Source organism: Tachyglossus aculeatus, chromosome 5 (genome assembly GCF_015852505.1).
Source record: "Tachyglossus aculeatus isolate mTacAcu1 chromosome 5, mTacAcu1.pri, whole genome shotgun sequence".
NCBI classification, from domain to species: domain Eukaryota; kingdom Metazoa; phylum Chordata; class Mammalia; order Monotremata; family Tachyglossidae; genus Tachyglossus; species Tachyglossus aculeatus.
In genome coordinates, this window is record NC_052070.1 from 58952733 (window position 1) to 58977443 (window position 24711).

Sequence of the window (24711 nt, forward strand, 5' to 3'; positions counted from 1 at the left end):
GATCGCATTTTGGTGGGGAAAGGGCTGGGGAGAAATTAGTGGGTGTTGTTGTTGTTGTCTTATGCTTTCGAGTCTTGTCCGACCCATAGCAACGCCATTGACGCATCTCTCCTAGACTGCCCCACTTCCATCTGCAATTGTTCTGGTAGCGTATCCATAGATTTTCTTGGAAAAAAATGGAAGCAGTTTACCATTGCCTCCTTCCACGCGGTAAGCGAATCTCCATCCTCAACTCTCTCCCATGCTGCTGCTGCCCAGCACAGGTGAATTTTGCCTTGTAGCAGATTGCCTTCCACTCCCTGGCCACTGCCCAAGTTAGGAATGGAATGGGCAGGCCTCTACTTGACTCTCCCTCCTGTAGTCACGACTGGTAGAGTACTGGAAACTCTCCAGGTGCGACCCTGAGAGGGGAAACTGGTGGTAGGGGTATATTTCAGTGGGTGTAGGGATGTAGTTTGGATGGGGAAGAAAAGGAACCATAGCCACTTAACCTAGATGTAATTTATGTTAATGTCGGTCCCTGCCTGTAGACTCTAAACATCTTGTAGGCAGTAATTGCACTTATTCTGTTGTACAGTACTTTTCCAAGCACTTAGTACAGTGTTCTGCACATAGGTGGACTGACTGATGGATTGATTGAATTTAAACTGATTCTGGACTCAGCCTTGACTCCTGCCATGACTTGTGCGCTGTGACTGCTGCCTTCTCCAGTGCTTAGAACAGTGCTTTGCACATAGTAAGCACTTAACAAATACCATTATTATTATTATTATTCTGAAGAGAATGAGCCCAGGAAACAAGGCAGGAAACATGATCCTTAATGGCAAGTTGGAGTCCTGAACTGACCCATAGTATAGTAATATACCTAGCTAGGGTCACTGAACTTTAAAAGGGATGCAGAGAAACTGGAGCTAGTCCAGAGAAGCATCGTGGACTAATGGAAATAATTTGGGGTGAAGAATCAGGAAATCTGGGATCTAATCCTGGCTCTGACACTTCCTTGTTGTGTGATCTTGGGCAAATCACTTAACCTCTCTGGGCCTTAGTTTCTGCTTCTGCAAAATGGAGATTAAATAGCTTTTTACTCCCTTCCCCACCACACTTACATTTTAAGCTCCATGTGGAATAGAGACTGTGTCTGATCTGACTGTGTTGTATCTACTTCAGTGCTTGGCACGTAAGTGCTTAAAAATACTGTTTTTATTAGAGCAGAGCAACAGTAATGGTGAAAGGAGGAAAAACAGACACTAACAAAAAAGACTTAAGTCTCAAAAAGATAAGGAGAGACAGGGAGTGCTTAAATGTATCTTAAAGTTTGGGGAAGATGTCTACACTGGTCTGCTGTGATCTCTGAGGGTCAATCACTTGGTCAATGGCATTTATTGAACGCTGACTGTGCAGAGCACTGTATTAAGCTCTAGGAAGAGTACACTACAACAGAATTGGTAGACATGTTGTTCTCTGTTCTCAGTGAGCTTGCAATCTAGATGGGGAGACAAGAGGAAGGTGGAAATATTCTTGTGGGGCACTAGGAAGAATTTTGTGACTACCAGGGCGATGAAACATGTGAATGGGCCAAAAGAGATCTTCATCTCAGGGAGGTTTTAGAGAAGCAGTGTGGCTTAGTGGAAAGAGCACAGGCTTGGGAGTCAGAGGTTGTGGGTTCTAATTCCAGCTATGCCACTTATCAGCTGTGTGACTTTGGGTGAGTCACTTAACTTCTCTGTGTCTCAGTTACCTCAACTGTAAAATGGGGATTAAGACTGTGAGCCCCACGTGGGACAAACTGATTACCTTGTATCTACCCCAGTACTTAGAACAGTGCTTGGCACATAGTAAGTGCTTAACAAACACTTATTCAGGTATGGTACTAAGCACTGGAGTAGATACAACCTAACCACGTGGGGCTCACGGTCTTAATCCCCATTTTACAGATGAGGTAACTAAGACACAGAGAAGTGAATGACTTGCCCAAGGTCATGCACCGCATAAGTGGCGGAGCCAGGATTAGAACCCAGGTGCTTCTGGCTCCAAGGCCCATGCTGTATTAGACCAGATTCAGCCTGCAATTTCCCCTGGGGCTATGCCTGGCTGATGTAACTTGTACTTCCAACTTGTACTTCCCAAACGCTTAGTACAGTGCTCTGCACATAGTAAGCGCTCAATAAATATGATTGATATGATTGAATGAATGTAATAGTGATGCAACCTTTTTACCCTCCCCTTCTCTCTCTTCCCCTGCCCTCCGGGGTCCAGAACTGGCCCAGGCCACCCCCCAACCCCGGATTCTCACAATAGGCCAAGAATGACTGGACCAATAAGGAAAAACCTCCAAGAGGAATCCAACACAGCTATGATCCCAACCCAAACCCAGTCTATCCTGCTTAGTACACTGCTCTATGCACAGTAAACACCCAGTAAATACCATTCATTGATTGATTGAATGACTTAGAATCCCTGGGACTTATAACTAGGGTGGAGCTGAGGCCTGAAGAGCCTGATTCTGCCAGTGTTAATGTGCTTTGAGAAGGGGACTTTTTATTTATGGTATTTCTTAAGCACTTACTATGTGTCAGGCACTGTACTAACCGCTGGGGTATCTAAGTTAATCAGGTTGGATACAGCCTCTGACCCACATAGGGCTCACAGTCCTCATGCCCATTTTTCAGATGAGGAAATTGAGACCCAGAGAAATGAAGTGACTTCCCTAAGGACTCATGGCGGAGCTGGGATTAGAACCCAGATCCTTCTGACTCTCAGGCCTGTGCTTCGTCCTGCCGTTTCTCACTGTGGGGAAGGATGGGGAGTAGAAGCTGGGACGGGAGATTTCCTGAGGAAACCATGAGTGTGAGAGGAGACCAGAGAGGGGAAAGGGAGGAAGGCCAAAGGGAAGCTGAGTGGAGAAGAGATGTAGGAAGAAGTGACCCCTGGGGCGTGAAACAGCACAGACCTTGGGGAAGGATCCCAGGGGCTGGAGCAGGCCCTGGGGACTCCGAGAAGAGCCAGAAGAATCAATCAATCAATCAATGGTATTTATTGAGTGCTTGCTTTAGGCAGAGAGCAGAACTAAGTGCTTGGGAGAATACAGTGCAGTAAAGTTGGTAGGCATGTTCCCAGCCCATCAGAAGAAGAAGAGAGAAGATGGGACCGAAAAGCCAGGGAACAAGGGGAGTGAGAGAGAAGGGCATGGGAAACAGGAGGAGGAAGGAAGACCAAAGTGGGTAGTTTGTGGGGGGGCGGGGACTGGAGTGACGTATTTTCCTTAAGGAGAGGGGCTTGGGTCCCAGGCCTTCTTGCACTCCATCTTTGCTCCGACGCACTCCTGTGTGGGATAGTAACGATACAGCTTGTTGTAGGAGTCCAGATTGCGTGTCAGGCAGTAGGTGGCTATCTTGTCGCAATTGCACAGCTGCTGCTCACAAGGGTCTTCCGAAACTGCCGGGACAGAAGCAGAGCAGGGCTCAGAGGTGAATATCCAGGAGAGGAACATGCTGGGGAAAGAGGAATCAGCCTCCACAGTCTACGGAGGAGCAGGAAGGTGTCAACCTCAGGCACTGAGCTGCATGTTCTCTCTGCCTCCTGTATATATTGCCTGATGGGGGAAGAATGAGGGGTTGGTTGGTAATTAGGCTGCACTCTTCGTGGTGGGTGGGTTCTAATATGAGTTTTGTCACTTACCTGCTGTGTGACCTTGGGGAAGGCAATTCACTTCGCTGTGCTTCAGTTTCCTCATATGTAAAATGGGGGTTCCAATACTTCTGTTCTTCCACCTTAGACCGTGAGCTGCATTTGGGATGGGGACTGCATGTGATCTGCTTAATGTATATCCATCCAAGCACTTAGTGCAGTGCTTCACACATAATAAGCACTTAAAATAAATGTTCTCCTTCTTTTCCTTTTCCTTCTCCTTTTTTCTCCTTCTCCTCCCCCTTTTTATCCTGCTCCTCCTCATTTTCCTTCTGCGTCTCTTCTCTTCTGGTCCTCCTCCTCCTCCTCTTTCTCCTCCTCCTCCTCGTCCCACTCCTCTTCCTCCTTCTTCTCTAGTGATTGCTTCCCACCAACTCCAAGAGGCCTTCCCAGACTGAGCCCCCTTTTTCTTCTCCTCCTCCCCATCCCCCCTGCCCTACCTCCTTCCCCTCCCCACAGCACCTGTATATATGTTTGTACAGACCTATCACTCTATTTATTTAACTTGTACATATTTACTATTCTTTTTGTTAATGATGTGCATTTAGCTTTTCTTCTACTTTTTCTGATGACTTGACATATGTCCACATGTTTTCTTTTGTTGTATGTCTCCCCCTTCTAGACAGTGAGCCCGTTGTTGGGTAGGGACCGTCTCTATATGCTGCCAACTTGTAATAATAATAATAATGATGGCATTTAGTAAGCGCTTACTATGTGCAAAGCACTGCTCTGCACACAGTAAGCGCTGAATAGATATGATTGAATTGAATGAACGAATGAACCCCGAGCAGTGAAGAAGTAATAGATCAGTAAATAGTGGCAATGTTTACTGAGCCCCCACTGGATGCAATGCACTATACTGAGCACTTGGGATGTACAATCAGTCAATGGCATTTATTGAATACTTACTGTGTGCAGACCATTGTACTGAGGGCTTGGAAGGTACAATACAGTAGAATTGGTAAATACCACAAGCAAGTGACACACTCTCTGCCCATGATCAATCAATGGTATTTATCGAGCGCATTCGGTGTGTAGAGCATTGTTGTAAACACTCGCGAGAGTACGATACAACAGAACTGGTAGACACATTCCCTTGCCCACAACGAGCTTACAGTCTAAAGGCTTACAGTGTTCATCATCACCATCATCAACGGTGATGGGAGTAGGATTTAATCCCCATTTTACCGATGAGGAAACTGAGACCCAGAGAAGCTGTGACTTGCTCAAAGTCACACAGTGAGCAAGAGGCACAGACATAATTAGAACCCAGATCCTTTGACTCCCAGCCCAGTGCTCTTTCCACTAGGCTGAGCACTTACTGTGTGCAGAGCACTGTACTAAACACTTGGGAGAGTACACTACAAAGGATGAACCCTTCTAAGTATCTGAGATGCTGGCCCTGGAGTTATTTCCTTCTGTCACTCAAGATCTCCAGCTCCTCCCCTCAGCTGCTGCCCAGCTTCACACTGCACAGCTATTCGGAGGCTCTCGCTGTAGAGGGAAGCTGGTAGGGTGAGGATGGGAGCAGAATTCATTCATTCATTCAATCGTATATACTGAGCACTTACTGTGTGCAAATTACTGTACTCAGCTGCCGTGCAAGCAAAGTCATCAGGGCCCTAATACATCTGGTGCTTAGCATCACGGAAGGGAGCCCAAAGGTCCAGTCTATTCCTTGCTGCAATCTCAAAGCTGGCCGGATTCCATCCCTCTAGGTTTTGGGGTGGAATTGGGTGAGCATGGGATGCCCTGAAATTGACTTCTCTCACAGGTTCAGGCCTACTCTGCTAACACCCACTCAGTTTTTCCTCCCCATTTTTTGGAACACCTTCCCTTAAAATCTGGCAATCCGCAACTCTCCCCAGCTTCAAAGTCCTCCTGAAATCCCACCTCCTCCAGGAAGCCTCTTCTTCATTGAATTCTACCATCTCAGGGCTCTTCACCCCAATTTCCTTTCACTCTGGCACTTCCTGTGGCCCTTATGTACATATTGACCTATATACTCTAATTATTCTTTCACTTATTTATTCCTAGATTCTGCTATCCTTCTTGCTTTTCCAATTGAATCTATCTTTCCTCCTCCCACTAATTATAACTAATGTATGAATGCATGCTTTGCCAGTTCATTTGAAAATTCCTTAAGGGCAGGGACCATATCTACCTGATAATACTAATCATGGTGCTTGTTAAGTGCTTACCTTGTGCCAAGCACTGAACTAAGCACTGTAGTAGATACAAGATAATCAGGTTGGACACAGTCCCTGTCCCACATGAGGTTCACAATCTAAGTAGGAGGAAGTAGGATTTAATCCCCATTTTACCAATGAGGAAACTGAGACCCAGAGAAGTTAAGTGATTTGCTCAAAGTCACACAGTGAGCAAGAGGCACAGACATAATTAGAACCCAGATCCTTTGATGCCCAGGCCAGTGCTCTTTCCACTAGGCTACAGTGCTTCCCAAGTACTACCTAGACCAAATGCTTAGTACAATGCTCAACCCACAGTAGATGCTCAAAAAGTACTATTAATTGAGCTTTAAGTAAGCTGAGGAATGGAATCCCCTTCTCTGAAGAGATATCTCAACTACGAAAACTACAATTTCCATGGAGGTTTCACTGCTAAAGAAAGGTTGCTGGGTACTTTCTCTGGGGGTGATTCTGAAATGGGTTCATGGCTCCTTGTAGGTATGATCCCCAGGGTCTCTCTCATGGGTGCCAACACTAAGTGGGCAATAGAGATGGCCCCTCACTCACTCTGGATCTCTTGTAAGATCTGTTGGTTTCCAATCAAGGCCGAGGAGACCCCCAAATGGTGGCTTTCTGGCCTATTAGCAGGAAGCCAAGCCACCTCCCAGCCTCTAGCTCCCCTAAATCCTGATTCCTCTTCACTCTAGTAATCACAATGGCAAAATTCATATCTATGACCTTTGCCAATCATATTATCTGGCCTATGGGCAGAGACTGTAAGTTCTAGACTCTAGAGAGTAAGCTCATTGTGGACAGGGAGTGTGTCTACCAACTCTGATATCTTGTATTCTCCCAACAATTCAGTACATAGCTCTGCACACAGTAAGTGCTTAGTCAATAAGATTGATAGAAAGATGGTAAAAAGTGTAGAACTGTAGGGTGGAAGAGGTTGGGTGGGTCATCAAACTGGGGATACAGATTGAGATCGATGGTGATGTCATAACCTATTATTCATTCATTCAATCATATTTATTGAGCACTTACTGTGTGCAGAGCACTGTATTAAGCGCTTGCTTTTATTATTATGGTATCTTTTAAGCACTTACTATGTGTCAAGCACTCTTACAAGCGCCAGGGTAGATACAGGTGAATCAGGCTGGACACAATCTAGACACTCTGTTCCGAGAGCTGATTAGCAGAGTCACCACAAATAATAAGATGAGGAGAGCACAGTGGCAGTGAAAATAAAAAAAAACCTCTGGGGAATTATTCTCAGCCTAAGTACTCAGATACTGAGCCTCATCTCACTGATCTTCCTCTACAGCCCAGCCTGCACACTCGAATCCTCTAGAGCCAGTTTACTCCCTATCTCCCAATCTCATCTATCTCACCACCATCTGTTTTTCCACATCATCTCCCTAGCCTGGAACTCCCTTCCCCTTCATATATGCCAGACCACCACTCTCTCCCCTTTCAAAGCCCTATTAAAGTCACATCTCCTCCAAGAAGCCTTCCCCAATTACATCCTCTTTTCCCCAGCTCCTCCTCCCTCTGCGAGATCTACACGCTTGGACCTGTGACTTACGGACATTTGCTATTCACCCCAACCCCACAGCATTTCGTTCATTCATTCATTGTCGTATTTATTGAGCACTTACTGTGTGCAGAGCACTGTACTAAGCGCTTGGGAAGTACAAGTTGTCAACATATAGAGACAGTCCCTACCCAACAACGGGCTCACAGTCTGGAAGGGGGAGACAGGCAACAAAACAAAACGTGTGGTCAGGTGTCAAGTCATCAGAATAAATAGAAGTAAAGCTAGATGCACATCATTGACAAAATAAATAGAATAGTAAATATGTACAAGTAAAATAAGTAGAGTAATAAATCTGTACAAACATATATGCAGGTGCTGTGGGGAGGGGAAGGAGGTAAGGTGGGGGGATGGGGAGGGGGAGAGGAAAAAGGGGGTTCATGTACATCTAAAACTATATATTGTGATTTACTTATTTGTATTCATGTCTGTCACCCCATCTAGACTGTAAGCTCATTTTGGGCAGGGAATGGGTCTCCTACTTCTGTTGCATTGTACTCTCCCAAGAGTTTAGTATAGTGCTCTATGTATATAAGCGCTGAATAAATACCGTTGATTGATTGGTTGATCCAAGAGCGACTTACTGCATGTGATGATTCCTTTTGAGAAGATGTAGGAGTAGGGGGAGTCCAGTTTGCAATTGTGAATCTGGGAATGGCAACAGGTGTGATTATGGCAGCATCTGGTGGCAGAGGAAGAACAGGGTGAGTCTGGGGATGAAATAAAAGCACCAGTGGAACTTGAGGCCTTAGGGGAAGATCCGGGAGTGTGGATGGGGGTTGCAACTGTGAGCCCCATGTGGGATGTGGACTGTGTCCAACCTGATTACCTTGTATCTACCCCAGCGTTTAGAACAGTGCCTGGCACGTAGTAAGTGCTTAACAAATACCATTAGAAAAAGGGAGGGGGGGTGTCATTTCCCAGGGCCAGGGGCATTGGAATACTTGCCTTTGATTGATTGATTGCCTGCTGAATTCTGTGGAATCTTTTCTGGGGGAGGAGCTGAAGAGGGTTTTTTATGGTATTTGTTAAGGACTCTACCCTTTCTACTCAGCTAGACTCGCTCGCTCCCCTTTCCCTTCGCCGCTCTCGCACCACTAACCCACAGCCCTGGATCACTGCCACTGTCCGCCTCCTTCGCTCTTATGCTCGAGCTGCCGAACGCTGCTGGCGAAAGTCTAAACACCATGCCAACCTCGTTCACTTCAAGTTTATCCTTTCCTACCTTAACTCAGCCCTCTCTTCTGCCAGACAAAACTATTTCTCCTCCCTTATTGACACCCATGCCCATCACCCCCGCCAGCTCTTCCGTACATTCAACTCCCTTCTCAGGCCCCCGGTTCCTCCCCCTCCTCCTTCCCTCACCCCCAACGATCTGGCCTCCTACTTCATTAACAAAATTAAATCCATCAGGTCCGACCTCCCCAAAGTCTCTTCCCCCCTTCTCCAACCCCCCGGCTCTCAACACTCTCTGCTACTCTCCCATCCTTCCCAGCGGTATCCTCAGAGGAACTCTCCTCCCTCCTCTCAAGTGCTACTCCGGCCACCTGTGCTTCTAACCCCATTCCCTCTCATCTTATGAAATCTCTCGCTCCATCCCTTCTCCCCTCCTTAACTTCCATCTTCAACCGCTCACTCTCCACTGGTTCCTTCCCCTCTGCCTTCAAACATGCCCATGTCTCTCCCATCCTAAAAAAACCCTCTCTTGACCCCACCTCACCTTCTAGTTATTGTCCCATATCCCTCTTACCATTCCTTTCCAAACTCCTTGAACGAGTTGTCTACACGCGCTGCCTAGAATTCCTCAACAACAACTCTCTCCTCGACCCCCTCCAGTCTGGCTTCCGTCCCCTTCATTCCACGGAAACTGCGCTCTCAAAGGTCACCAATGACCTCCTGCTTGCCAAATCCAACGGCTCATACTCTGTCCTAATCCTCCTCGACCTCTCAGCTGCCTTTGACACTGTGGATCACCCCCTTCTCCTCCACACGTTATCTGACCTTGGCTTCACAGACTCCGTCCTCTCCTGGTTCTCCTCTTATCTCTCCGGTCGTTCTTTCTCAGTCTCTTTTGCAGGCTCCTCCTCCCCCTCCCATCCTCTTATGGTGGGGGTTCCCCAAGGTTCAGTGCTTGGTCCCCTTCTGTTCTCAATCTACACTCACTCCCTTGGTGACCTCATTCGCTCCCACGGCTTCAACTATCACCTCTACGCTGATGACACCCAGATCTACATCTCTGCCCCTGCTCTCTCCCCCTCCTTCCAGGCTCGCATCTCCTCCTGCCTTCAGGACATCTCCATCTGGATGTCCGCCCGCCACCTAAAGCTCAACATGTCGAAGACTGAGCTCCTTGTCTTCCCTCCCAAACCTTGTCCTCTCCCTGACTTTCCCATCTCTGTTGACGGCACTACCATCCTTCCCATCTCACAAGCCCGCAACCTTGGTGTCATCCTCGACTCTGCTCTCTCATTCACCCCTCACATCCAAGCCGTCACCAAAACCTGCCGGTCTCAGCTCCGCAACATTGCCAAGATCCGCCCTTTCCTCTCCATCCAAACCGCTACCCTGCTCATTCAAGCTCTCATCCTATCCCGTCTGGACTACTGCACTAGCCTTCTCTCTGATCTCCCATCCTCGTGTCTCTCTCCACTTCAATCCATACTTCATGCTGCTGCCCGGATTATCTTTGTCCAGAAACGCTCTGGACATATTACTCCCCTCCTCAAAAACCTCCAATGGCTACCGATCAATCTGCGCATCAGGCAGAAACTCCTCACCCTGGGCTTCAAGGCTGTCCATCACCTCGCCCCCTCCTACCTCACCTCCCTTCTCTCCTTCTACTGCCCAGCCCGCACCCTCCGCTCCTCCACCACTAATCTCCTCACTGTACCTCGCTCTCGCCTGTCCCGCCATCGACCCCCGGCCCACGTCATCCCCCGGGCCTGGAATGCCCTCCCTCTGCCCATCCGCCAAGCTAGCTCTCTTCCTCCCTTCAAGGCCCTGCTGAGAGCTCACCTCCTCCAGGAGGCCTTCCCAGACTGAGCCCCTTCTTTCCTCTCCCCCTCGTCCCCCTCTCCATCCCCCCGTCTTACCTCCTTCCCTTCCCCACAGCACCTGTATATATGTATATATGGTTGTACATATTTATTACTCTATTTATTTATTTATTTATTTATTTTACTTGTACATTTCTATCCTACTTATTTTATTTTGTTGGTATGTTTGGTTCTGTTCTCTGTCTCCCCCTTTTAGACTGTGAGCCCACTGTTGGGTAGGGACTGTCTCTATGTGATGCCAATTTGTACTTCCCAAGCGCTTAGTACAGTGCTCTGCACATAGTAAGCGCTCAATAAATACGATTGATTGATTGATTGATTGATTGACTTACTGTGTGCCAGACACTGCAGTAAATAATGGAGTAGATACGAGAAAATTGGGTTGGACACAGTGCCTGTCCCACATAAGGCTCACAGTCTTAATCCCCATTTTACAGATGAGCTAGGAGAGGGCCCGAGAAATTCACTGACTTGCCCAAGGTCATGCAGCAGACAAACGGTGGAGCTAGGATTAGAACCCAGGTTCTCTGACTCCCAGGTGAGTGCTCTTTCCACTAGACCACGTTGCTTTACAGTTGTCTCTTTTCAAATCTTGTTTGTGGCCCAACCTGTGCCTCTTAGTGCCTTGGGTGACTTAGGTGTTCTATTACCTGGAGGGCTGGGAATGAACAAGGCAGCCCTGAAGGGCTTTTTGAAGATCACTGTGTCTGCTTTGCCCTTCTCCCCCTTAGTGGGGAAGTGGGGCTCACACATTTGTGCTGGTGAGGGCAGGACAGACCCACGTGGTTGTGGAAAGCTAATCCATCTCCCTGTTTAGCTTCCCTCTGCTCCAGGGGACACAAGGAAACCAATTCTGACAGCCTTTACCCCTTTCCCAATCCATGTCCTTTTCCTGGTCCTACTTGGGTAAGTCCATTAGCCTCCCTGGATTCCTATTTATTTCTGTATATGGGTGGGTGGCCCCTGGATTTTCTGCTCCCAGCCCTTCTGTCCCTCCAGGTGGGAAGTTTCGGGAGTCGTAGTAAGGTCTTACTGGTCACTTTCATCCAGGGGCAGCCCTCGTCCGGCCGAGCTACAGTAGCAGCCGTAGGTGGAGTAATTGGGCACTGCAGGTTGGTTTGTTGATTCTTGGATCATGTTTTGAAGTTCGAAAATGCTCCCCTGAACGACAGTCACCCCTGTAAAACAGCTCAGACCAACCAGTTAGAATCTCAATCTGGCTCAGGGGCTAGGAAGGCTACGGTTCTTTTGTATAGTCAGTCAATTGTATTTCTTGAACACTTACTGTTTGCAGAGCACTGTACTAAGTCCTTGGGAAAGCACAACAGAACAATAGATACATTCGCTGCCCACAACAAGCTTACAGTCTAGAGGGGGAGAGAGACAGTAATATAAATTACAGATATGTACCTAAGTGCTGTGGGGCTAAGAGGGGGATGAATAAAGGAAAAAATATGAATGCTTCACAGATTTGCATGTTAGCCTTGTATACACAGATCTCCTAATTCCCAGTATTACCTTTTTTCCTAGGCCAGTCCAGCTCCGTCTTTTTTTTTTTTAATGGTACTTGTTAAGCTCTTACTATGTGCCAGGCACTCTACTAAGTACTGGGGTAGATACAAGATAATTGGGTTGGACAGAGTCCATATCCCACATGGAATTCTCAGTCTTTATCCTCATTTTATTATTATTATTTTACAGATGAGGTAACTGAGGCACAAAGAAATGAGACGGCTTGCCTAAGGTCACACAGCAGACAAGATTGGAACCCAGGTCCTCTGACTTCCAGTCCTGTGCTCTTTTCACTAGGCATGTTTCTTCTTACTAAACCACGCTGCTTCTACTCCATCTAGTTCTAATCAATAGTATTTATGGAGTTCTTGCTCCTTACAGAGCACTGAACCAACCACTTTGGATGAGTACAATAAACTAGTAGTAATGACAATATTAATGGTGGTATTTGTTAAGCACTTACTATATGTGAAACACAATCTGTGTTCTTAAGGATCTAATAATAATTAGCGTACTTGTTAAGCACTTACTATGGACTAAGCACCATTCTAAGCCCTGGAATAGATTCAAGTTAATCAGGTAGGATACAGTCCAATAATGTAGCAGGGGAGAGAGACACTAAAATAAATTGCATGTAGGAGGAAGCAGCGGAGCTTATAGATATGTACAGGGTTGGAGGGTGGGGGTGGTAGAAATGAGTACCCAAATGTTTAGGTGACACAGAAGTGCCAGTGTGGCTTTAGCAGGGAAATAGCGTGGAGAGCTGAGAGATGAATTAGGGGATGTTGACCAGATATGATTTTAAAAGGGCTTTGAAGAAGGGAAGAGCAGTGGTCTGCCAGAGAAGCAGCATGAAGTAGTGGATAGAGCATGGGTCCGGGAATCAGAAGGTTCTAATCTCGGCTCTGCCACTTGTCTGGTGTGTGTGACCTTGAGCAAGTCACTTTACTTCTCTGTGCCTCAGTTACCTCATCTGTAAAATGGAGATTGAGACTGTGAGCCCCCTGTGGGGCAGGGACTGTGACCAACCCGATTTGCTTGTTTCCACCCCAGTATTTAGTACAGTGCCTGGCACATAGTAAGTGCTTAACAAATACCACAATTATTTTTATTAGATGTGAATGGGGAGAGAGTTCCAGTCAGGGGGAAGGACAGGAGCAAGAGATCAACAGCAAGGGAGAGGGCACGGTGAGAAGGTGGGTTTGAGAAGAGTGATGCATACAGTATGGCATAATGGATAGAGTATGGGCGAGGGAGTCAGAAGGTTGTGGGTTCTAATCCCGGCTCTGCCACTTGTCTGTTCTGTGACCTTGGGCAAGTCACTTCACTTCTTTAGGTCTCAGCTACCTCATCTGTACAATGGGGAGTGAGATTGTGAATTCCTGCGGGACAGGGACAGTGTCCAACCCGATTTGCTTGTACCCACCCCAGCACTTAGTACATCTCCTGGCACATAGTAAATGCTCAATAAATACCTACAGTTGTTATTATTATTAGTGGGAGGGGAGCTAGAATGTGTAGGAGGGAGAGAGCTGATTAAGTGCCTGACAGCTTCAGGTCAGAAGTTTCTGCTTGATATGGAGTCTCCATTCCCCACATCGCTCTCTTGGTGTTGAGCTAGGCTGGAATCTCTGGGATTCCAGTGAGAACAGTGCCAGGGATCTGGGAGAAGATGCCAAGATTCTCTGGGTAAGGGCCTTCATGGAACTCACCTGAGACAGCCAGGAGTGTGAGCACAAAGACAGTCTCCATCTTATTCCAGGATCTTTGAAACAAAAAAGAAAGCCCCATTAGCTTACCCCTAAGGCAAAGCTGGATTAATAGTAATGCTGGTATTTAAGCGCTGACTTTGTGCCAGAGTCTGTACTAAGCGCTGGGGTGAATACAAGCAAATCGAGTTGGACACTGTCCCACGTCAGGCTCACAGTCTCAATCCCCATTTTAAAGATGAGGTGACTGAGGCACAGAGAAGTGAAGTGACTTGCTCAAGAACACACAGCAGACAAGAGGCAGAGCTGGGGTTAGAATCCATGACCTTCTGACTCCCAGTGCTGTGCTCTATCCACAAAGCCATGCTGCCCATCCCAAGGACTGTGGGTAATTCAATCCATCAGTTGATGGCATTTATTGAGCATTTACTGTGTGCTGAACATGGTATTACATGATTGGGAGAGTTCAATACAACCGAATTGGTAGACAAGGTCAGTACAATGTGCCACAAACCTGTTCACAGCGGTAAGGACGTTGGTGTGTAATGATTCCCCCTTTAGACTGTCAACTCACTGTGGGCAGGGAATGTGTCTACCAACTCTGTTATATTGCTTTATTGTACTCTCCCAAGTGCTTAATATAGTGTTCTGCACACAGTAAGTTCATAATAAAAAAATGATTGATTGAAGGAACTTACAAAGTCTAAATCAGGAGACAGACATTAAAATAAACTACAGATATGTACGTAAGTACTGTAGGGCTGAGGGTGGGGTGGATATCATGCTTAAAGCATATAATAATAATAATAATGGCATTTATTAAGTGCTTACTATGTGCAAAGCACTGTTCTAAGTGCTGGGGAGGTTACAAGGTGATCAGGTTGTCCCACGGGGGGCTCACATTCTTAATCCTCATTTTACAGATGAGATAACTGAGGCCCAGAGAAGTGAAATGACTTGCCCAAAGTCACACAGCTGACAACTGGCGGAGCTGTGATTTGAACCCAAGACCTCTGACTCCAAAGCCCGGGTTCTTTCCACTGAGCTACGCTGCTTCTCATAAGGGTATGGATTCAAGTGCAAAGATGACATAAAAGGAAGAGGGAGTAGAAAAAATGAAGGCTTAGATGGGGAAGGTCTCTTGGAGGGGATGTGATTTTAATAAGATCTTGAAGGAGGGGGGAATGGTGTCTGTCTTATATGAAGAGGGAAGAAATTCCAGGGCAGAGTCAGTGGCGAGATTGATGGAATCGAGGTACAGTGATAAGGTTGGTATTGGGTGAAATAAGCCATGTGGGTTAGATGTAGAAGGAAATCAGTGAGATAAGGTAGAAGCGGGCAAGTTGATCGAGTGATTTGAAGACAATGGTAAGGAGTTGATGCAGAGATGGATGAGCACCCACTGGAGGGTCTTGAGGAATGGGGGAAGACGTGGAATGAATGTTGTCTTAGAAAACTGATCTGAGCTCAGTGAAGTAAGGACTGAAGAGGGGAAAGACAGGAGGCAGGGAGGTCAGTAAGGAGACTGATGCAGCAGTCAAGGAAGGATAGAAGTGCTTGGATCAGCGTGGTAGCAGTTTGGATGGAGAGGAAAGAGTGGATTTTAGCATTGTCGTCAAGGTAGGACTGACAGGATTTAGTGATAGATTGAGTTTGTGGGTTGAATGGGAGAGATGAGTCAAGGCTTTTTGAAACAAGGAAGATAGTGGTATTGTCTATAGTAATGGGAAAGCTTGGGAGAGGACAGGGTTTGGGTGGGAAGATGAGGAGTTCTGTTTTGGACCTGTTAAATTATTATTATTATTACTATACTTAGTATGTGCCAAGCACTGTTCTCTGAGCTGGGGTAAGATACAAGTCATTCAGGTTGGACACAGTCCCTGTCCCACATGGAGTTCACACTCTTAATCCCCATTTTACAAATGAAGTATCAGAGGCCTAGAGAAGTTAGGTGACTTGCCCAAGGTCACATAGCAGACATGTAGTGGAGCAGGGATTGGAACCCTGAACTGAACCTCGAGAGATGTCCACATTTAGGGGTCAACCAAAGAGACTGAGAAGGAGCGTCCAGAGACATGGGAGGAGAACCAGGAGAAGATAGTGCCAGTGAAGCCATTGTTAGGTAACTTTTCAATGAGAAGAGCTAGTCAATTTGGCAGTACCCCCTCATGTCTCCACAATGCCCCATCTCCCAGGCAGGGGTGCAGAGGAGGGAGTGCCCACCACACAAGACATTTCTGTCTGGGCACAGGTTATGACTATACAAAGATGCTACAACAGAATAAGTGCTGGGCAGCGGGGAGGGGAGACAGGAGGGAATTGAGGAAGGTGGGGTCACCATCCTGGAAATAGATAATAAGAATAACTGTGGTATTAGGTAAGTGCTTTACTGTGTGCCGTGCACTGTACTGAGCGCTGGTGTGGGTACAGGCTAATTGGGTTGAACACAGTCCCTGTCCCACGTGGGGCTCACAGTCTCAATCCCCATTTTACAGATGACATGAACTGAAGCACAGAGAAGTGAAGTGACTTGACCAAAGTCACTCAGTTGACAAATGACAGAGCCGGAATTAGAACCTATGACTTTCTGATTTCCAGGTTTATGCTCAATCCACTATACCATGCTGCTTCTGGAGACTGTAAGCTCCTTGTGGTCAGGGAACATTCATTCATTCATTCATTCAATCGTATTTATTGAGCGTTTATTGTGTGCAGAGCACTGTACTAAGCGCTTGGGAAGTACAAGTTGGTAACATATAGAGACGGTCCCTACCCAACAGTGGGCTCACAGTCTTGAAGGAGAAGACAGACAACAAAACAAAACATATTAAAAAAATAAAATAAACAGAATAAATATGTACAAATAAATAAATAAATAGAGTAATAAATGCATACAAACATATATACATATATACAGGTGGTGTGGGGAGGGGAAGGAGGTAAGGTGGGGGGATTCATTCATTCAATTCAATCATTCAATTCAATTCAATTCAATTCATTCAATTCAATCAATTCATTCATTCAATCGTATTTACTGAGCTCTTAACATGTCTACAGACTCTATGTGCTCTACTCTTCCAAGTGCTTAGTACAGTCATCTTCACAGAGAAAGTGCTCAATAAATACCATTGATCGATTGATTGATTATTCAGGTCAGGATAGGCCCCTATCTCCCTGAACTGGAGCAGCACTGCCTGAGATTCCAAATTCCACTGGATTACAGATTTCTTGAGATCAGGGATTACAGCCACTAAATCTGTTTTACTTTCCCAAGCTCTTAGTGCAATGCGCTGCCCACAGAAAGAAATCAATAAATTCAGTTGATTGATTGATTTCTTGAGGAGCCAGAGAAGCTTTAATAATAATAATAACAATAAAGGGATTTGTTAAACTCTACTATGTGCCTGGTACTGTATTAAGCTCTGGGGTGGATGCAAGCAAATCAGGTTGGACACTGTCCCTGTCCCACCTAGGACTCACAGTCTCAATTCCCATTTTACAGATGAGGTAACTGAGGCACAGAGAAGCAAAGTGACTTGTCCAAGGTCCCACAGCAGATAAGTCTCTGAGCCAGAATTAGAACCCATGACCTTCTGGCACCCAGGCCCTTGCTCTACCCACAACACCAAGTTGCTTCTCATGCTTCCCCAGTGGGCACCCCTGACTCATAATGCCTGCAGGAACTCAGGGCTGACTGGATGCCAGAGAGGATGGACTGAATATTCTTCATTTGTTCTCCTTGGGTGGAGAAGGCAGAAACCAGTGAACAGCTTGGATGGGCAAGCTCTTCCTATCCACCCTCTCTGGGTGAAGAAACAGAATATACAAAGGCATCTCCCTCCTCCTGCTACCTTCCCATCCCTTTTTGCTGCAGGGTAAACCCATTTTCATCTGAGACTAGCATGGGGAAGAGAGGGAGAGAGGTGGAGAGGAAAAAGAGAAAGAGGAAGAGGGAAAGGGAGATGGAGAGGGAGAGAGCTAGCCGAGACCGCAGATGGCATTAGAGTGATTCCAGGGCCTGGAGATGCAGTGTGCGGAGGGGTCGCCTTGATGGGTGCTGAGAATGCCGATATTTTTTGTGTGTTCCTGATATAGTGATTGAACTGAGATATGACCAGCGCCTGGACCCGCGTTGAGGCCATTTAGATAGAGAAGAAGGGACCAATCCCAGAAGTACTGTTGAGGAAAAGTCAGCAGGATTTAGCGACAGACCCAATTTGGGCATTGAGAGGGAGGAGTCAAGGATAAAACCAAGGTGGCAGACTTCATAGCCGGGGACTATGTTGTCAAATGAAGAGGGAAAGTCGGGGAGAGAAGAGATTTGGGAGGGCAAATGAGGAGTTCAATTTTAGACAGACTGCGTTGACGGGACATCAGTGTGGAGTTGTCCTGGAGGAAATGGGAAATTTGAGATCTAAAAGGAGATGAGGAGTTAGGGCTAGGGAGGTTGAATTGGGAGTTTGAGCAGTTGAAGATGATGGTCAGTGGGGATAAGATTGGGCCCAAATGTTTTTAGAACATGCATTTTCTGCAACACTTTCTTTTTAGTAACTGACCCCTGTTTTCTCCCTTTGGTAGGCAGTGGGCAATTTTTCTCAAAGCTGCAATTTTGCCAAGTCCACCCAAGCTCCCAGGTCATATAGGATGCCAACCTGAAGGACTTCTTTCATCATGATCAACTAGTAAGGAAGTGCTACTGCCAAAGAGGACTCGGTTGCATTCTGGTTATGCCTAGGGTTTCATCCGGGGAGAGTGCGGGGCAGAAGCAGAGCTTCTCAAGAACGGAGAGAGTCAACTCACACTCTAACACCTCAGGGAGGAGATGGACAATATAAGTCACCCACAAAAGTGCTGGCTAACAGGAAACTCAGGAAGTAGGATTTTTTTGATGCAGTCAACGAACGGTCAAAGGATTGGACAGCTGAGTGGTAACTCGGAATTGCAGGGGTTTGAGAGCATTGGAGGAAATTCAAAATGGCTCATTCCATCCTCCCAAATTTGAATTAAAGGTTTCCAACTTTCATCCATTACTATTCTTCCTTTGTTTTTCTCTCCGTTCCCTGCCTCCTGTACCATTCTGTCTCTTCTCTCCTTTGGATGTCCCGCTTCCCTCTCTCCTCTCCTCCTTACCTCCAGGCAGGGCCTGACCCCATCACCTCTGGGCAGAGCTGAGCTGTGCCAACTTCTAGGGATGACAGGAGGGTCCAGTGTGTTTCAGACTGAACGGTCTGGCCTTCTAAAGGGAGTGGAGGTGGATCTGGAGGTGGGAAAGGGTGGGGAGGGGGTGGAGCCAGGGAGTGTATGACTCTGATGATTCTGTAAGGATCATCCTGTGCTATTTTCCCTCCTGTGCTATTCCCCCGGAGGGCTTCTCTGAGTCCTGTCTTTCAGTCAATCACTCAATCGATTGTATTTATTGAGTGTTTACTACTTGCAGATCACTGTACTGAGGGCTTGGAGAAAGTATAACGGAATTGGTAGATGTGATCAAAACAGTCAGTAGCATTGATTGAGTGCTTACTGTGTGAGAGCACTGCAATAAGCATTTAGGGGAGTACCGTATGATAGGCATGTTCTCTGCCCACAAGAGTCCAAAAATAGACATGTCCACACAAACACAACTATATGATATCTTTTAAAATAGTGCTCAAATTCTCAATGACCACAAGGGTTTTTGAAAAGCCTACTAGGGTAGTGGAAAGAGCTTGGGCTTGGGAGTCGGATAACCTGGGTTTTAATCCCAGCTCTACCACTTGTTTGCTAAATGACCTTGGACAAGTCATTTCACTTCTCTGGGCCTCAGTTCCCTCATCTGTAAAATGAGGATTAAGGCTGTGAGCCCCACGTGATACATGGACTGTGTCCAACCTGATTAGTTTGTATCTACTACAGCATTTAGTATAAAGCCTGGCACATAGTAAGCAAATACCTATACTATACTATATTCTCGCCTGTCCCGCCATTGACCTCTGGCCCACGTCCTTCCCCTGGCCTGGAATGCCTTCCCTCCCCATATCTGTCAAACTAGCTCTATTCCTTCCTTAAAAGCCCTATTGAGAGCTCACCTGCTCCATGCAGCCATCCCAGACTGAGCCCCCTTTTTCCTCTCCTCTTTCCCCTCCCCAAAGCACTTGTACATATTTGTACAGATTTATTACTCTATTTATTTTACTTGCACATATTTACTAGTCTATTTATTTTGTTAATGATGTGCATGTAGCAGTAATTCTATTTATTCTGACAGTTCTGACACCTGTCTACATGTTTTGTTTTGTTGTCTGTCTCCCCCTTCTAGACTGCAAGCCCATTGTTGGGTAGGGACCGTCTCTATATGTTGCCGACTTGTACTTCCCAAGCGCTTACTACAGTGCTTTGCACACAGTAAGCGCTCAATAAATACGATTAAGTGAATGAATGAAATACCATTAAAAAAAGAGAAATATTCAAGAAGGAAGAGACAGTGTTGATGGAAGAGGAGAGGGAAGGGGGAGGGACTGCGGGGAAGGGGTAAAAGGAAGAAAATCTCATGAAAGTATCCAAATTTCTCAGAGATAACAGAGAAAAGGGCCTCTCAGGGTCGCATCTTGGGAATTTCCAGTACTCTACCAGTCTTGCCTATGAGAGGGAGAGTCAAGCAGAGGCCTACCCATTCCAGTCCTTGCTTGGCCAGTGGCTAGTGAGTGGAAGGCAAGCTACTACAGGTCAAAACTCACCTGTGCTGGGCAGCAGTGGCCTGGGAGAGAGTAGAGGACGGAGACTCAGGTTTACTGTGCAGAAGAAGGCAAAGGTAAACCACTTCTGGGTTTTGACTAAGAAAACTCTATGGACACACTACCAGAACTATTGAGGATGGAGGTAGGACATTCTGGGAGAGATGTGTCCATGGCATCACTATGGGTTGGACGTGACTCGACAGCATAAGACAACAACCACTGGGAAAAGTATCTCCTTCACACACCAAAAAAGTGTGCTGATCACTGAGAGAAACCCCAGGAGTTGTGAACTCTTAATCAATCCATCGATCATATTTCTTGAGTGTTGTGTGCAGAGCACTTTACTAAGTGCTTAGGGGAGTACAGTAAAGTTAGTAGACCCATTCCCTGGCCACAACAAATAAAAACACAATTCTACTGCACTCTCCTAAGTGCTTAGGAGAGCACTCTGATCAGAGTGCTCAATCTCAATAAATTCAGAGCAATCCGTGGCCTTAACACATTCTTTCACACCAGAAGATGCCTATATCTTCATTCTCAGAGATGGAGAACAGCCTATATGGAGCTGCATGGGTGAGTTTTGCAAATGGAGAATAAAAAATAATTATTTGGGGACAGGCTGTGGCTCAGGTACAGATCAGTCAATCAATCAATGGTGCTTATTATTATAATAATAATGATGGCATTTATTAAGCGCTTATTATGTGCAGAGCACTGTTCTAAGTGCTGGGGAGGTTACAAGGTAATCAGGTTGTCCCATGTGGGGCTCACGGTCTTAATCTCCATTTTACAGATGAGGGAACTGAGACACAAAGAAGTGAAGTGACTTGCCCAAAGTCACACAGCTGAGAAGTGGCAGAGCTGGGATTAGAACCCAAGACCTCTGACTCCAAAGCCCGGGCTCTTTCCACTGAGCCACGCTGCTTCTCTTAGGGTATGCAGAGCACTGTACTAAGCAGTTGGGAGAGTACAATGCAACAGAATCGTTAGACACGTTCCCTTCATTCATTCATTCATTCAATCATATTTATTGAGCGCTTACTGTGTGCAGAGCACTGTACTAAGAGCTTGGAAAGTACAGGTTGCCAACATATAGAGACAGTCCCTAGCCAACAGTGGGCTCACAGTCTAGAAGGGGGAGACAGACAACAAAACAAAACATATTAACAAAATAAAATAAATAGAATATGTACAAGTAAAATAAATAGAGTAATAAATACGTACAAACATATATACATATATACAGGTGATGTGGGGAAGGGAAGGAGGTAAGGCGGGGGAGATGGAGGGGAGGAGGAGGGGCCACAGGGAGCTTGTAGTCTAGAGGGGTAGACAGATATTAATATAAATAAATTACAGTTATGCACATAGATGCTATGGGATTGAGAGTGGGATGAATACCAGATGCCCAAAGGTCTCAGATCCAAGTGCAGATCTGAGGAATTCATTCAAGAGTACTGTTCTAATAATAATAATTATGTTACTTGTTAAGTTTTTACTATGTGCCAAGCACTGTTCTAAAGCACTGGGGTAGATACAAGTTTAATCAGATTGGAAACAGTCCCTGTCCCACATGGGGCTCTTAATCCCCATTTTACAGATGAGGTAACTGAGGCCCAGAGAAGTGAAGAGACTTGTTCAAGGTCACACAGCAAACACGTGGCAGAGCCAGAATTAGGACCCAGCTCCTTCTGACTTCCAAGCATAGCCTCTATCACTAAGTCACTCAGCTTGGGTGTCCGCTGCATGAGAAGAGAAAATGAGACAAGACCTCAGCTTGTGAGGGAATTGGAATCTATCAGACTGACTGTCTCTTATGATCCTTCATCCCGCGTGAACTTAGACTTTCCAGACCTCAGGATCAGGCAGTTGAGGAAGATCAGGTAGCAAATCAACTGCCTTCATCTGGATGATTTGGTCGGGAATGTGAGACCCCTCAGATCCTTAACGGGGCCAGTTGGCGATTTCCCTGGCATCTCACTGCCCCGTTGACCCGCCTCGAGTCCATGGCCACGGCTTTTCCCTGGCCTACCAAAGCTTCGGTGGTCAGGTTGCCGTCAAACCTCCCCCAATGGCCAGACCACATTTGTAGAAATCATATAACTTGGCAAAAAACGGCACAAGACTGGGCATTAGGAAACCTGGGTCCTAATCCCAGCTCCGCCATTCGTCTGCTGTGATTTATTCTCCACTTGGGGTTCAGAGCCCTTGCCTGCAAAATGGGGAGATTATTTGTTGTCCTTCCTCCTTAGACTGTAAGCCCCATGTAGGGTAGGGACAGTGCCTGACCTGATCATTTTGAATCTCTTCTGCACTTAGTCTGGTGCATCTTGGCATAAAGTGAATGTTTAATACCAGTATTATTATCATCATTCATTCAGTCGTATTTATTGAGAGCTTACTGTGTGCAGAGCACTGTACTAAGCGCTTGGGAAGTACAAGTTGGCAACATAGAGAGACGGTCCCTACCCAACAACGGGCTCACAGTCTAGAAAGGGGTGACAGACAACAAAACAAAACATATGGACAGGTGTCAAGTCGTCGGAACAAACAGAATTAAAGCTAAATGCACATCATTAACAAAATAAATAGAACAGTAAATATGTACAAGTAAAATAAATAGAGTAATAGAGCTGTACAAACATATATACGGGTGCTGTGGGGAGGGGAAGGTGGTAGGGCTGGGGGGATGGGGAGGAGGAGAGGAAAAAGGGGGCTCAGTCTGGGAAGACCTCTTGGAGGAGGTGAGCTCTCAGTAGGGCTTGGAAGGGAGAAAGAGAGCTAGCTTGGCAGATGTGTGGAGGGAGGGCATTCCAGAACCATCATCATCATTACTATTATTATTTCATTGAACAGAGGAGGCCATAATGTACTCACCTACCTCCCCTTCTGTGCTCTCTGATTGTGCCCACATAGAAACTCTACACCCCCCACCTATCTGCCCTGCCTAATTCCTCTAGACTGTAAGCTCTTTGTGGGTGGGGAATATGTTTGTTTATTTTTAAATTGTACTCTCCCAAGCGCTTAGTACAGTGCTCTGCATACAATAAGCGCGCAATAAATACAATTGAATGAATGAATGAAATTGGCAGGCAGAGCCCAGGTGGGATTGTGGCCGGGGTTGTTATCACCACGACTGTTGAGGCCGCAAACACTGGGAAACGCTGGATGAGGGAGGAAGGCTATGGGTCTGGTGTGAGGGAACTCAGGGTGTAACAAGAACTCATAACTCATAAATCCCGGCTCTGCCAATTGTCAGCTGTGTGACTCTGGGCAAGTCACTTAACTTCTCTGTGCCTCAGTTACCTCATCTGTAAAAAGGGGATTAAGACTGTGAGCCCCCCGTGGGACAACCTGGTCACCTTGTACTCTCCCCGGTGTTTAGAACAGTGCTTTGCACATAGTAAGCGCTTAATAAATGCCATTATTATTCTTATTATTATTAACTCAGTTGCAGACAAAGGGATAACAGAAATGTGGTGTTGCCTAGCATGGCTTATTGGATAGAGAATGGGCCTGGGAGTCGGAGGTCATGGGTTCTAATTCCAACTCCGCCACTTATCAGCTGTGTGACTTTGGGCAAGTCACTTCACTTCTCTGGGCCTCAGTTCCCTCATCTGTAAAATGGGGAATAAGACTGTGAGCCCTACGTGGGACATAGACAATATCCAACCTCATTACCTTGCATCTACCCCGGTGCCTGGCACATAGTAAGCGCTTAACAAATACCGCAGTTATTATTAATTCTATTAAATGGCTTCCCCCCCCCCCCCGCCACCCCGCCATGTGGCTAGAGGCTGGTGAGAAGCTTCTCTCTGGTTTTTAAAGACTTGGCACTCCTATCATCACTCAACCGGGCAGGAAACGCCCCTAATCCCTTGTGCTGTAGTTTTCACCCATTTCCTCTTGCTCTGTCAGTCACCTGTTTCCACTGAAAAGAGTCTTGCATGGACTGTACTTGGGCATTATGAAATTATTCCTCTCTTCAGTCTTGGCCTGGAGGAAATCGACCGGGCCTGGGAGTCAGAGGACCTGGGTTCTAATCCCTGCCCTGCCTCTTGCCAGCTCTGTGATCTTGGACAAGTTGCTTAACTTCCCTGGGCCTCAGTTTCCTTATCTGGGATTTCAGGACATATTTCCCCTCCTTCTTAGACTGCAAATCCTGGGTGGAACAGGAACTGTGTCTCAACCTGATTATTTTGTATCTCCGCTACTGCTCAGTGCTTCACAAATACCACAATTATTTATTAA

At 46.4% G+C, this 24711-nt stretch overlaps 1 protein-coding gene and 1 non-coding gene across 2 annotated transcripts in view; both read right to left on the minus strand.

Annotated features, from left to right (window-relative positions):
- Window positions 1-273: 273 nt before the first annotated feature.
- On the minus strand, window positions 274-411 carry LOC119929284. Its single transcript, XR_005451416.1, has one exon. It is a non-coding gene; the product is annotated as a small nucleolar RNA SNORA7 (small nucleolar RNA).
- Window positions 412-3169: 2758 nt separating this feature from the next.
- Window positions 3170-24711, minus strand: part of LOC119928789 (neutral phospholipase A2 agkistrodotoxin-like) — a 58636-nt gene continuing 37094 nt past the window's right edge. Inside the window, exons 4-7 of the mRNA XM_038747305.1 lie at window positions 13751-13803; window positions 11560-11704; window positions 8055-8152; window positions 3170-3435 (exon numbers count right to left, since the gene is read on the minus strand). Coding sequence (XP_038603233.1) covers window positions 3263-3435; window positions 8055-8152; window positions 11560-11704; window positions 13751-13803 — 469 coding nt within the window. The 3' untranslated portion in view covers window positions 3170-3262. The remainder of the gene's footprint in view (window positions 3436-8054; window positions 8153-11559; window positions 11705-13750; window positions 13804-24711) is intronic.